This window comes from Opisthocomus hoazin, chromosome 7 (genome assembly GCF_030867145.1).
Source record: "Opisthocomus hoazin isolate bOpiHoa1 chromosome 7, bOpiHoa1.hap1, whole genome shotgun sequence".
Classification (NCBI taxonomy): Eukaryota; Metazoa; Chordata; class Aves; order Opisthocomiformes; family Opisthocomidae; genus Opisthocomus; species Opisthocomus hoazin.
Window position 1 is genome coordinate 40,399,237 of NC_134420.1, and position 12,836 is coordinate 40,412,072.

The 12,836-nt window shown below is 35.6% G+C and overlaps 1 protein-coding gene across 11 annotated transcripts in view; it reads left to right on the forward strand.

Annotated features, from left to right (window-relative positions):
* The window catches only part of DPH6 (diphthamine biosynthesis 6), a 239,179-nt gene that overhangs the window by 120,894 nt on the left and 105,449 nt on the right, over nucleotides 1–12,836 (forward strand). Inside the window, exon 13 of one of the 11 annotated variants that reach the window (XM_075427392.1) lies at nucleotides 5,719–5,777. The exons of the other annotated variants lie outside the window; for them this stretch is intronic. Coding sequence (XP_075283507.1) covers nucleotides 5,719–5,739 — 21 coding nt within the window. The 3' untranslated portion in view covers nucleotides 5,740–5,777. Of the gene's footprint in view, nucleotides 1–5,718; nucleotides 5,778–12,836 lie in introns of those variants that run through there. 11 annotated transcript variants of the gene reach the window in all.

The following is a 12,836-nucleotide window of genomic DNA, read 5'->3' on the forward strand; positions in this document are numbered from 1 at the left end:
AATGAAGATGAATCAGAAGTTGCTTGATTACTGTGAGCAGCCCATTCCAGGTAACTACTTATTCCCTCGATTTGATGTGAATATCATACTTTCCAAGCAACTGAACATGTGCAATGCATGACTGAGTGTGTGCTGGCAGTCATACTTCCAATCTTGTTTTGCCTTGATTTTTTCCAGGAACAATGCCTTGGTATCGAAGGCTTTTATTTAAATTAAAATGTATTTTTTCCTGCTTGTCCTTTTTTGTGAACAACCTTGTTTTTTCTCATCTGGCCCCCATGAAGTCCAAATGAATGTTTCATCTTTTTGAACATTGCTTGGTGTGAAAAGGGAGAGCCTCTTTCCAAATATCTCTGTAATCAAAGGACACAGAGTAAGCAGTCTTGCAAGTCATACCAAGCCAATTCCGAGACAAGAAAATCTTCAGCATTGTGTTTTGAAGTCCAGCTGAATCTCTTCAGCAAACTATGATGTCAGTGATATGCTGATCCTAGTGATATGCTAACCTTGGTGACATGCTCATTCTCGTACCTTCTACCCAGATGAAAATCTTTAACATAGCATCAACAATAGAGCAGAAACTATGGCTCTTACTGTATTTTGGACATTGTTATAAACTTTGGACCAGTAAATGACCAACAATTTTCTTTCAAGGTGTCCCAAGAAGGAGATATCATAATTTAAATCTATAAATGTCACTGCTACCTGTGTGCTGATCCCGTTGTTGCAAGGGAGTCCATCCACTGTATTGTATGGACTGTATTCCTACTCCTATAAGAAGCTTTATTTCCTAGGTTCTTTAAGGAGGGCTGATGTCAAAGACCAGTTGGAAACTTTGTTGTAAGGTAAAAAGAATAAAAAGGGAAGCAACTGTATAAGAAATAACCACAGCAATATCTAAACTCAATCTTATTGTACAATCAGCGTAACCAAGCTGACCAATTCTGTCTTTGGCAGAGATCAGTGTTTCTGACCTATGAAACATAGGAATAATTATTGTTAGGCAGAGAATGAGAGGATTTTTTTTTTCACTTTCTTAAAAAAAAATTTTGAAGCCATTCCCAGTGCTATTGTTTCATATGACAAATGCCAGAAGATTGCAAATATCATCAAAACCATAGGATTAAAAATGTTATAATAGACAAAATTGCACCTTCAGCTGTTACACTGATTGTCTTAGAAAAAGATTCGGCTCTGTAATAACCAGCAATAAATACCATGATCAGAAACTGTCACTATGAGAAGTGCTTTAGAATCCCTAAGATTCAATGTCCAAGTAATGATTAAGCCAGAGACAACAAAAGGCAGAGTTGTAGCAGTTGTAAACCGTGAGGACTGTATAAGTGAGGCTGACACTAACAGCAGAAGCTCCCAAAGAGAGAGTTCAAAGAGATCATCAGTTCACTTCCTTTTGTGGTGGAAAGGTATTCACCCTGACTTGCAACTCCTTCTCTTCATCTCTTATCCTTTGGATTATTTACTAGCTCCCTCGGATCCACAAACAAGGGAACCTGGGTAGGTCTACTACCATAGGCTCCATCTACTGCTACTCCATCCTTGAAACCCTCCCTGAAACCTCAGTCCTTTGTTATGCATACAGCAAGTTTTCCACCGAGAACAAGAGACATTCTTCATGGATTCCATAACAGAAGGAGCCTCTTGACCAACAGCCTTTTGCAGGACCTCTAATCTGTATGCCTATATGCCACCTCATGATAGTATCCCCTTGAAGGTTTACAAGAAAAGGACCAAAATTTGAAAAACTGAAATAAATATCTATTACCCCATGAGAACACCTATACTTTCACAAATCTCACCTGTACCAGGTTTTATAAAACAACAAACATGAAAATAACCCCACAAGTAGCCAACTTTTTCATTGGCTGCCTTGAAAAAGTGTTTCTAAATAATTACACTATGATAATATGGCATATCTGACATACGCAGATGGAAATTTTATCTGGACTGGAAACTTAGACTCCTTTATTGATTTCCACAACAAATTCAATAATTATCAGCTTTCTGCCCAGCCATCTTTGGAATGGTCCTACATCAACATTACTTTCCTAGATGCTATGATCAGTATCAAAACTGTAGCCTAAAAACTGCACTATGTAGAAAAAATGTGAGTCTACCTGTTTCCATAAAATAAAAATCTGTACCAAACTGCTAAAAGATATAATATATAGTCAGACTCTTCAATAAGGCATTTATTCTTGATATGCTTAGTCAACTGAAGGGGGTTTTTAATCAATAAAAACACTACTATAAAAAGAGCCACCCAAATGTGTTGTTAGGAATTACCTGAAAGAAAATGCTATTACTGATCCTAAATCCTTAATTGCCATGTATTATCCATCCATGGAACTTTTAGAACATCATTACACAGTTACAGCCTATAACAGAAAAAAAGATCCTATTTTGAAAAAAAAAAATAAATCTTCCTAGAAAAATCTTCTCAGAACCACCCATCCTAGTGTTCAAACAGTCCTCTAGCCTTACTGAGCTTATTGGTAGAAGCCAGCGCTGTTCAATACCAAATACACTTAATGGATCAAGAATGTGCCTGAGCATGAAAGGCAAAAACTTGCCAAGACATCTCTTCAGTAAATAAGCCGTACAACAGAGCTGTTTAGCGTCTTTGTATTCTATACCAGCACTTCCAGGGTCGTAATACATTTCAAGTGCTTTCATGGTAACTTCACAAGTGAAACTGAGCCGGTATGCCCCAGATTGAATGGTACAGAAGGTCTGTAAAGAACAAAAGTTATCCAGATATGCATTTCTAATAAAACAATCATTCTTTAATCTCTCAGTCCTGATGCTTAAGGGAAACTCACAAGAATATCTTTGGAAGATGAGAGTAAGTGTTTGAATTTGTAATTCAACTGTAATTTTAAAAAAGTAATTCTGCTGGAAATATGCAGTAGTTTTGTTGTTCACTGTAATCTTCCTTAACTTCCATATGATTTAGAGGCTATAACCTACCTGTTTTAGTGTATTTCCTAAGTAGTAGCTTCTCTTTCTCACCCTTTACCTCCTCTCCTGAAGTCTCCTCTCCTGAAGTCTCCTCTCCTACATAGTTTCCATTTTTCTTACACAGATAGCACAGCTGATACTTATGTAGTTCTCCTCAGCTTGTATTTAGCTTCAAAAGCTGTTACATTTGTTTCAGACAAGTCTCCCAAATTATTTCCTATCAACATGCCCCTTATTCATACTTTTTGCTGCTTCTTCACCTTCCGCTCTAGTAGGTTTTAAGGGAGGGATCCTAATCAGGGTTCAGACATCTTTTTCAAATTTGGGTATTCACTATTTATTTGTTGTGAATTTATATGGACCCATTGCATTATCTTGGCATTTTGGCACAACAAATCTTCCATCCTCCATTCCAGTTTGTTTTCTTTTGTGAATTAGATGCATGAGAGCCTGAGGGTTGAGCACAGTAACTGAAACATTGTCTCTTTCTCTAGAGGTTCAGTTATGTGATTATTGTGACAGGTTTGAAGTGCTCCTGTTCTTTCTCTTTGAATTTTCACTAGGTTAACTGTTTGTGAGCCATGCCATGTCCTAGATAATGCATCCCTAGACATTCTCTAACATACACAGAAATAATGTCTGGGTTCTTTGTGTAGCTGGTATTTCTCCTGACTAGGTTTGCCCAGATTCCACTTGTGAGGACATCTTGTGTTACTGTGTACCTGCTGGGACAGTCGCGTGGACCAGCTGATCTTCTCTCTTCACTTGGTTCCTACAGCTGTCCTTACACTTGTTTGTTGATAATAGACACCTTCTGCTGTAGTCCAGTTTTATGGTTATATGGGAAGGTATCCAAAATTTATCTGATGGTACAAGACATCAAGTTAGTAATTTCTTTGCCTCTACTTCTCTGCAGAAGCACACTTTTACTGACACACCAACATCTCCTGATAAGCACTTTTTTTTCTATAGTACTGAAAGTAAGTTCAAGCTGAACTGATCATGATAAATTGGTGCCTTCTGTATCATTACAGATTGAAATAGTATTGAACCTCAAAAATATGTCAAACTTCTTTTTTCCAACCAGCTTTTAATACTTCAGTTCTGCCATCTATTTTAAACATGAAACCTCTTTGCTTTTAGCTGTTTTTTGCAGCTGAAACCATAGCCAGTTGAGTTGGGGATTTCAATCCAAAGCACTATGCTGCTCTTCAGACTGTTTTCCTTCTTGCACTCTTTCAATGCAAGTAAACCGCGTGGTATCTATCTCCCTCAGTCAGTGCAAGCAAAGGTAGTTGTCTTGGGAGCCCATATGGGTGATTTCCATGGTTCTTGTAAGCCTCTTTCTACCTTTTAAGGACATAGATTATTAGCGGTTTTCCCACCCTTTCTTTTTGAATTCGAGGAACCACAAATAATTGTTAACCTTCGATCTGTGCTGACCAAGCTTCTTTTTACTACTATAAAAATAAAAAAAAAAAAAAAAAAAATCATGCTTGCAAGACAGCGTTATCCTCTGTTGTCCATTGTTAGAGAGGCACAGCTTTCAGCGCAACTCTGGGTAACGTTTCAGGGGTTGAACACATTTTATCCCTGAATACGCCTGTACTGTTTCTCATCACAAACTCTGTCAGCCTAACAAAAAAACAACCTTGAAATCCTGTGAGAGAATTCTGTTTTAGAACATTCTCTTGGTAGCTCTTTGTAATGAGACAGGACAACATTTTCAAAACAAGGAAACATCTCTTAGTCAACCTGACTGTTGCATTTTAGGGCAGCTTAAATTGGAAAAGCCAAGCTTACACACATGCCTATGCCAAGAGATTTACTTGTCTTAGGCTTAAAGAGTCCAGGATTTGATATCTCTGCACCAGAGAGCAGTTTTTGGCTTATCTTTGTTTGTTTGTTTGTTTCCAAGGCTAACCAAAGTGTTTTAAAAGGTTTATGTCTTTTTCCTCTATAGCTGTTACTCATTTGAAGTTAATTTCTGGTTATTTGTCTTCTGTTGTACCTCTAAATGATAGTTGTATTTATATTCTGAGCTTGTGGTGACTTACTCATACTGATCCTGGCATGTTAATATATGAAAGCATGTTGTGTATGACATTTTGTCATGTATTGCTTCTAGAACCACTTCTCTTTTTCAGTAAGCACAATGAAATGAAGTTGAGGCTTTTGTAACCTGCGGTTACAAACCAGGCAGGGTTCAAAAAGAAGAGCTCTGGCTTCAAAGTTCTGGTCAAGTTCCTGTTGTATAATTAGATACTTTTTTAGAGAAAATTACACTTTCACTGTCAACTAGGTAAGATTACTTTTCTCACTGTTATTATACAGTGTTAGTATGACCTGTTTCTTCTCTTTGCAACTGAATCTGTGTTGAATTAATTTTTCCCTGAATATACTAAAAACTATTTGTGAAATATTTTGTGGTCCTTGGAGATGAGAAGTACTATGTAAATGTAAGATGATTTGTTAGTGTTAGGCAAAGAAGTTATTTTATTTTCTAATTATTTTTTATATTTGTTTTGCTGCGACTCTTAGCACTTCAGATTTTTTTTTCTGGTATGATATATTTATTTGCTTTCTCTCTTTCTCTCTCTCTTTATTTGTCATTTTATTCCCTCGCTTAGTAATTTGAGAGAGAAAGAGAGCTCTGTAAGAAGCAGGCTTTTTTCCTTAGAGTCACAACTTTGTATTATAAGGCATCTGTTACATTGGAATGCATTTTGATTTTTCCAGGCATTTGCAACGAATTGGTAGAAAAGAGAAGAGACGTATGCATACATCTATGAGTGGGTAGTGAAAATAGTTCCTGTTTAGATACACATCTTGATTATTAAATATTGCAGGTTCTAATATGTTAATACTATAATTTTGTGTTCAGTTCTCCAGTTTACTTTAAGAATGTTCCTATTTACTGTTAAAGCCCAATTAATTTCTGTTAAAATACTTACTATAATTCCACAGAAGGATGTCTTATACAGTACATCTAAAAATTCAATAAAATGTCAGAGTTTCACAATATTAAATATTTGTGATGAGGATTATTTTAGCTAATTGTGTCTGTCATCTACATACCTAATGATCATGTATTCCTGTGTTTATGATAATTACTACCAAACCACCCAGTAACATATCATTAAAACTTCAAGTTAGTAAATGAAAAACATTCTTTAATTGTGCAGGAAATATTTTGTAAGTAAGTATCTACAAAAGAGAATAATAATCTTTAAGCAAATGTTTACAATTAATTTAAAAAAAAGTCATGATAGATGCACAAAAGGAAGAGAAATGTTACACAAAAACACAGCACAACCAAAGTGTCCTGTAAATGTGTGTCCTGATCTCTTAAGTTCCCTAGAGATTCTACTACTCTTTATAAAATACTGAAATACAGTGTAAGGATTTTTTTTTAAATACTCCTATGAGAATACTCTCAATTTTTTTTTTTAATCAAGACTCTTGGTAAAGAAGAATAGGATAGTCACTGGCATATCTATAGAGGCATCAATTTTTAAGATAGCATTTTAATGCCAATCTGAATCCAAATCTTAAGGATGAACTAGGTTAGCCACATGCTTAACTTTTAATTTAATGTTAATTTCTAGTATATATACCAAGAGTTAGATGTAACTTTCCTTTGTACATACTTACTACAATCCAAACTAATCAAGAGATGTAGATAAAATATATGAGATCACTGCTGTCTCCAATTATGTTTCTGCTTATTGTTCCTCATACTGCACCATGGAGCTGTAATTGTGTAAGAATTATTGTGATTCCACCCTTTATACATTACTCCGTCAAAAAAGTACCAGTACTATTGATCGTGTTGAATGCCAACAATTGCTACTTGTGTTAGACACACAGATGTTGGTAGTATATCCAGTCCTAAATACTTGCAGTATAGCATACTCATACTGTAGTCAGTGGGATTTTTCTCTTAACTTCAGTGGATCCAGGAGCTGACAAAGGTGCAACAGGAAAGGAAAGACTGAAAAGAAAAATAACAAGGAATAAAATTAAGATGGAGAAGGTTGCAAAGAAACAACACAATAGTAAAATATATCAAATAAAACAAAGTAGATGTTCAAAAGGTTAAAGCTATGGGTTGAAAAGGGAATGCTGGCAAAGGTCGGTTGAGATGAGGTTAGCTGTAGAATTATAAACAAAGAGATAAAAAAAAGAGAGGAACTAAAATGAGTTAGACAGAAAGTAGGCAAAGTGGAGAGAAATGAAGAGAGGGAAGGAAATTCATCCTGCTGGAGATAGTTTCTCCTGTCACTCACAGATAAGTATTGCCTCTAGAAAGGTCAGTTCAGGCATTGCCAAATGACAGAAGTGATAGGGGAGAACCACATCATCTGATATAAGGTGAGTAAAGTAGGGCTCAAGATGTAATTTTTGTCATTGCTAGGACAGTATTTACTTTGACCAATCTATGAATTCCTCCTCAAAATGTGTGGGGAGTTCTGGTGAATATGACTAATGATTTCTTTTCTACCGTGTCTGGAGTCACATATTCCTCACACCTAAATGCATGGTATAGTGTATTCTCAAGTGGCCAAAATGTTGAAGCCTTAGAAAGAAATTCATATTGAAAGAGGTACTGAATACCAGAATCATACTTTAGAAGTTAGGTAATGTAGTTAAATGGTTTGTGGAATCTCAACTTAATTGAAAATTATCCTGCGTACAGCAGACCATGTCTTCCATAAAGAAGACACAACATTGTCTTGTTTCAGTGAAGATGTAGCTTCTGACTTCAGTACTATGCCTCTAATAGAACTCCTGTTTCAGGTTTTTCTTTCTAAGTTTACGCTTCCTTTCATCCTGTAATTGAGTGTTAGGAATTTGAGGTCTGTAGCTTTTTATAGAAATTAGCGCTTGGTAGTGCTGACAGTAACAATAAGAAAAACAACCAAGTGTCAAGTTATGTATAAAGCTTCAGGATTTCATTTTTGTGGAGGTTGAAGTTGCAATATATTTTTGATCCAGTAGATGATGTTAATAAGTATCTCATGTTGCAGCATTTTCTTTGCATAATTGACAGAATAGGTATTGAATCCTTTAGACCAGTTTGGTTTGCTCTTTTTGTATTTGTTACTAGTCACATGAGGTAATGGTGAATTTATAGTTAATTTCCTTTTACTTGAACAAAACTGTTTTACAGGATAATTTCAGATTATATTAACAAATAGAAAGGGCATGACGGAAAGAAGAGCAAGCAGCATGATAAACGTTGTGACCTTCTAGTGAGAAACAGTATGGCATGCATAAAGGACTGCTGTATTAAATGGAGGAGGGGGGAGAAGGAAGTGGGTAATTATTTGTAGCAGTGCTTTTACTGTTGTTGGAATGAGACAGACTAACAGTGGCAGCAGTCATTTTGCTGAATCAAAGTCCATGTTAGTCGCATTATACACTGCCACAAAAGGTTGTTAAGGCTGGTATTAGCATGTACCACTGAGGACATTGGAAGGACTCGATCTGTCACACTAAATCGCCTTCTTGCCCTCAACCATTGAAGTCTCCAGCTCCTCTGACATGTTCTTTCATTAATGGCCTGGCCTTGACAACTGATCCTAATTGCCTCTGAACCACACTTCATGTATTATTGGTGTCTGCCTGCCCTGGTTCATGTCAACAAGCTGCAGCATGCACAGGGTGTGCCCGGTGCCTTTTGCTGAAATGATGCTCACATAGTCATTTACCTCTGAGGGTTTGGGTCTCACTGGGAATGAAGTATAAAGCTAAGATCTTCCTGTCTCTTCTTAGTAATACTTAAATGTGGATCTGTGCTATGTACTTATTAGGCATGTATGAAGACTCAGTAAAGCATCAAGCCAATTATGCAAGATTCCATTAAAGCATAGACTGTAAATGCAAAATAAAACTTGTCTGCATCTTAGTTACTGAGTAAGTGTTTGTTTATTCATTCTGAAAAGCTTATTCAACTAGAAAGTATGGCTTACACTTCATTTTTCATAAATAAAAATTCTGTTCTAATTTAAAGTAATAGTGTAAAAGAAATAGTGTCTGTAATATTGACAGAGTTTCTCTAGATTGAGGTGTTCTGACTGTGTAAATAGGTAGGAATAGGATCCTATTGGTTAAGATGTAAATTAAAGCAAAAGCTATTTAAAAAAATCTTAATTTTCCCTCCTTTTTAATGAAACAGCTTCATAAATATGTTTATTAATATTTCTGAGAGGTTTTTTTTTAAATATATTTTATTTCATACAGCGGTAAATTTTTTTCTTGATTCTAAGCCCTTTTAATTTTCAGTCTTCCGGATTTCAAAAACTGGGATACATTTTAATTCTCCTTCTGCAGTATGCATTGTATTTTTACCATGATGTTTTATTTTTAAATCTATAATAACATATCTGCCTACCCAAAACGTTTATATATTTTAAGCATGGCTATGATTTAAGACTTGTATCATTTCTTATAAGATTTTCTATGATTACCTCAGTCATCGAGAAGACTGAATAATTTGAATGGGGAGCCTTTTAAGCATGCAAGTTCTACCAGTGATAATAAAAAATAAATCACAGAAGCTCTTTGGTGCTAGGTATCATTTAGCCTAATCTAGACAGTGACGTTTGGGCCACTAACAGCATAATCATAGTTATTGCTACAAATTGCTCCATGTTTGAGTTTTAATGTTATAAGTAAATTATGCCACAGGATAAAATATATGCTTCTTTGGGAATTAAACATGTTTATTTCAGCAATGTGAATATGGAATAATAGGCAAGTTTCTTTAATGTAGTAACACTGCCACCTTCTGAGCCAGTGAAGAATGATTCAGAGATGTAGCTGTTTTCTATCCTAGGGACTTGCTGAAGAATGTGTGGCGGGTTGGTTGTTTGCTTTGAATCAGCAGCGTAACCTCCCAAACTCGGAAGTGCTCGAGACCAGAAATTGCCTGAAACCCGTTGCTGAAATTGTGTCAAAATCCACTCTGGGAGGTAATTTATTTTTTCATGGAGATTACACTCCTACTGTGAAAGTCTGGCAGACTAGGAGAAATAGGCAGAAAAAGTCTAGGGGGAAAGTCTTGTTAAAAATGCTTTTTTAAAGATGTGCTACCATTAGAGTCCAGAACCAAAAAATCCTTCTTATTCTCTCTACTCTGTTAAAAGACTGATCCTGAGTTAATTCTGATGCAAGAATTACACAGAAGGAAAGGTTGCTCAGTGGTTTTAGGGCAGAGGTGGCCACAGCTGGGATTAGAAGATGAAGGGGATCGCGAATGTTCCTTCACCATCATTCATTCAGACAACGTGCCCTTCAGCAGAACAGCAAGCCCTTCTGATTTTCTCGAATTAGGAAGATTAGCATGAAGCGCATAATGCGGGATGATGGAATTTGTCATAATTTGCATTGTCCTGGAAAGATTCAGTTTGATAGAGCGATGCATCTCAGAGCATGTCATGTCCCACGGGCAGGTCATGGAGGAAGCTTGGCAGAAATAATTTCACGATATGTGCATCAGTTGTAAATGCCTCATAACCAATTTGTCAAAAAAGAAAAAAAAACGTGGAGGTCAGAAGAGTTGAAGGAGGTGGGCATTTGCCCAAACACAAGTGGAAGTTAGATATGGTAACGGTAAATTAGACTTGTGTCATTTTGGAATAAGACATACATGCAATAGATGAACACATTGACCAGATACTTGACAGGTTACTGTGCAATTTTTGTTTCTACAGTATGTAAGAAAGGTAGATCTTTCAGTAGTTGCATTATGGAGTTTATTTATGAACATTCCTTACAGAAATTATCAAGCAAGGGCTTTAGGATCAGTTTTCTGAGCGATTGCTTCTGACCTTGATAATGTTCCCAAACTGCAGATAGAAAAGGATAATCAGCATGTAGTTGACAAAATGGACGTGACAGTGTTACTTATATGCTGCGGCATTTCTGGAAATAGGCATGTAGAATTCAGACAGGCAAGGGGAACACACTTATTTACAGTAGCATAGCAAGAAGAAAAGGTCCAATGTCATGAATTGACCATGGTTTATTTATGGACCATCTGACAATGAAGCAACAGTCTTTGATATTTAAAAATCTATTCTGCCCAAGAACATTATAACTAGTGTTCATAGGTTATGTTATTTATCATTTCAATATCTGGTTCTACTTGAGGAAGACATTTTGTAATGTCTCCTTTATTTGTCTTTCTTTATACATTGCAAACAACAGATTAATGCCGGTGGTTCAGTAACACTGATCTTTTGTGACAGTTGAGCATTTGTGAGTTGAGGGTCTAATAACAAAATCAAAATAAAAGGGGAAAAATAAAAAGGAAATTGTCACTTATAAGGACCTATTTTACTTTCCATGGGATTCAAATAATTCTTCCTACCTGAAGCTGATTGTCAGGCTGCTGTCTTTCAGATGGTTATTATTGTATAATTTTGATTTTTGAAAACTGAATTACTTTAGGGTACAAGTCAACATAAATAAATCCTTCAACACCCACTATGTGGAATCAAGAAACTAATAATGCTGCAGTATTATAATTTGATCAAGTGTGTTGGTGTGGGTTTTTGGAAGAAAGTATTTGTAGGGTTCTGCATAAAAAACACATTTTAATAATGTAATCCCAAACCATTCAAAGTAATTTTTGTCTGCAAAATAGTAGCTCTCTGTGTAGTTTCTGTGAGTTCTTGATGTCTTTCTTTTCCATAGTGTACAGCTTTGGTTAAGTTTTCAGACAAATTGCTATGCTAGTTGGAGATCATAACTGATGTGTGGTACCAGTGAAGAAAAACACATCTTGTCTACAGATTACAAGAAATGAACTGTATCTTTTATTGAATTGGAACCCCCGATACTGTATTATTCAGTATTGCACTGTGCATGATGAAGGAAAATAATCTTTAGAAGACAGAGTGTGTTTTTATTACTTTGCTGGGTGATATATGCTGATTATATTTTTTTTTAAATGACATAATAAATAATTTTTTATCTGTGCATTTAAAGGTATACTCTGGTAACTTTTGAGAGAAAAGCAACAAGTGTTCAATTTTTCTATAATTTCTTTACTGATGTTTCTTGGAAAATGTTTTGCACTGTCTACTGGCCACTTTGGTCGTATAGCTTGACTTTGAGTTTCAAGGACTGATGGTGGTGAGTGAACAACTTTGATTTAGTAACTAATCTTTAAAAACCTCAAAGCAAAGAATCATGATTGATAGTCTTTTCCTATGTGACTTCATTATAGGATATAGAAATACATCTGGGGATATGACAGCAGAGCTCAAAACATACAGAACTAATTGAAAAATATAATAGCTTTGAAACTTTCCATGTACCATTTCTGTTTAATTATTTGTATGACTTTAATCTTGGTAAAGAATTTTCAGTCAACGTTTTTACACTGGGCTTCTTTGTAAAGTTTACTTCTAATATCTGGTGATGGATTTAAAACGTGTCCAGAGGATTCCCCTTTCTGATAACAGGAACTATATAAAATACTTAAATTACAATGTTAAGGACATGTCCAGTGAAGGATAAAGCTATGGAAGTATACATGAAACTGATGATACAGCTTCTTATGTAAAGTTTCTCCATATTTGCCATTTCTGATCATGACAGTTCATTTACCACTTTTTATAGGGTCTGTGTTGTATCACCATCGAATTCAGTAGTTTATTATCTTGAGTACAATTCACACATACCCTTTTTCTGTTGCCTTTGGGAAAATGCACTATGTGATATGAAGTATTCAGTGTCACTGTCATTTAAATGGGGGACATTCTAAAATGAACAAAATGCTGAAATAAAGTATGCTGTGTTAATACACTATGTGGGAAGATACTCAAAATCTAATTCCTTTATCT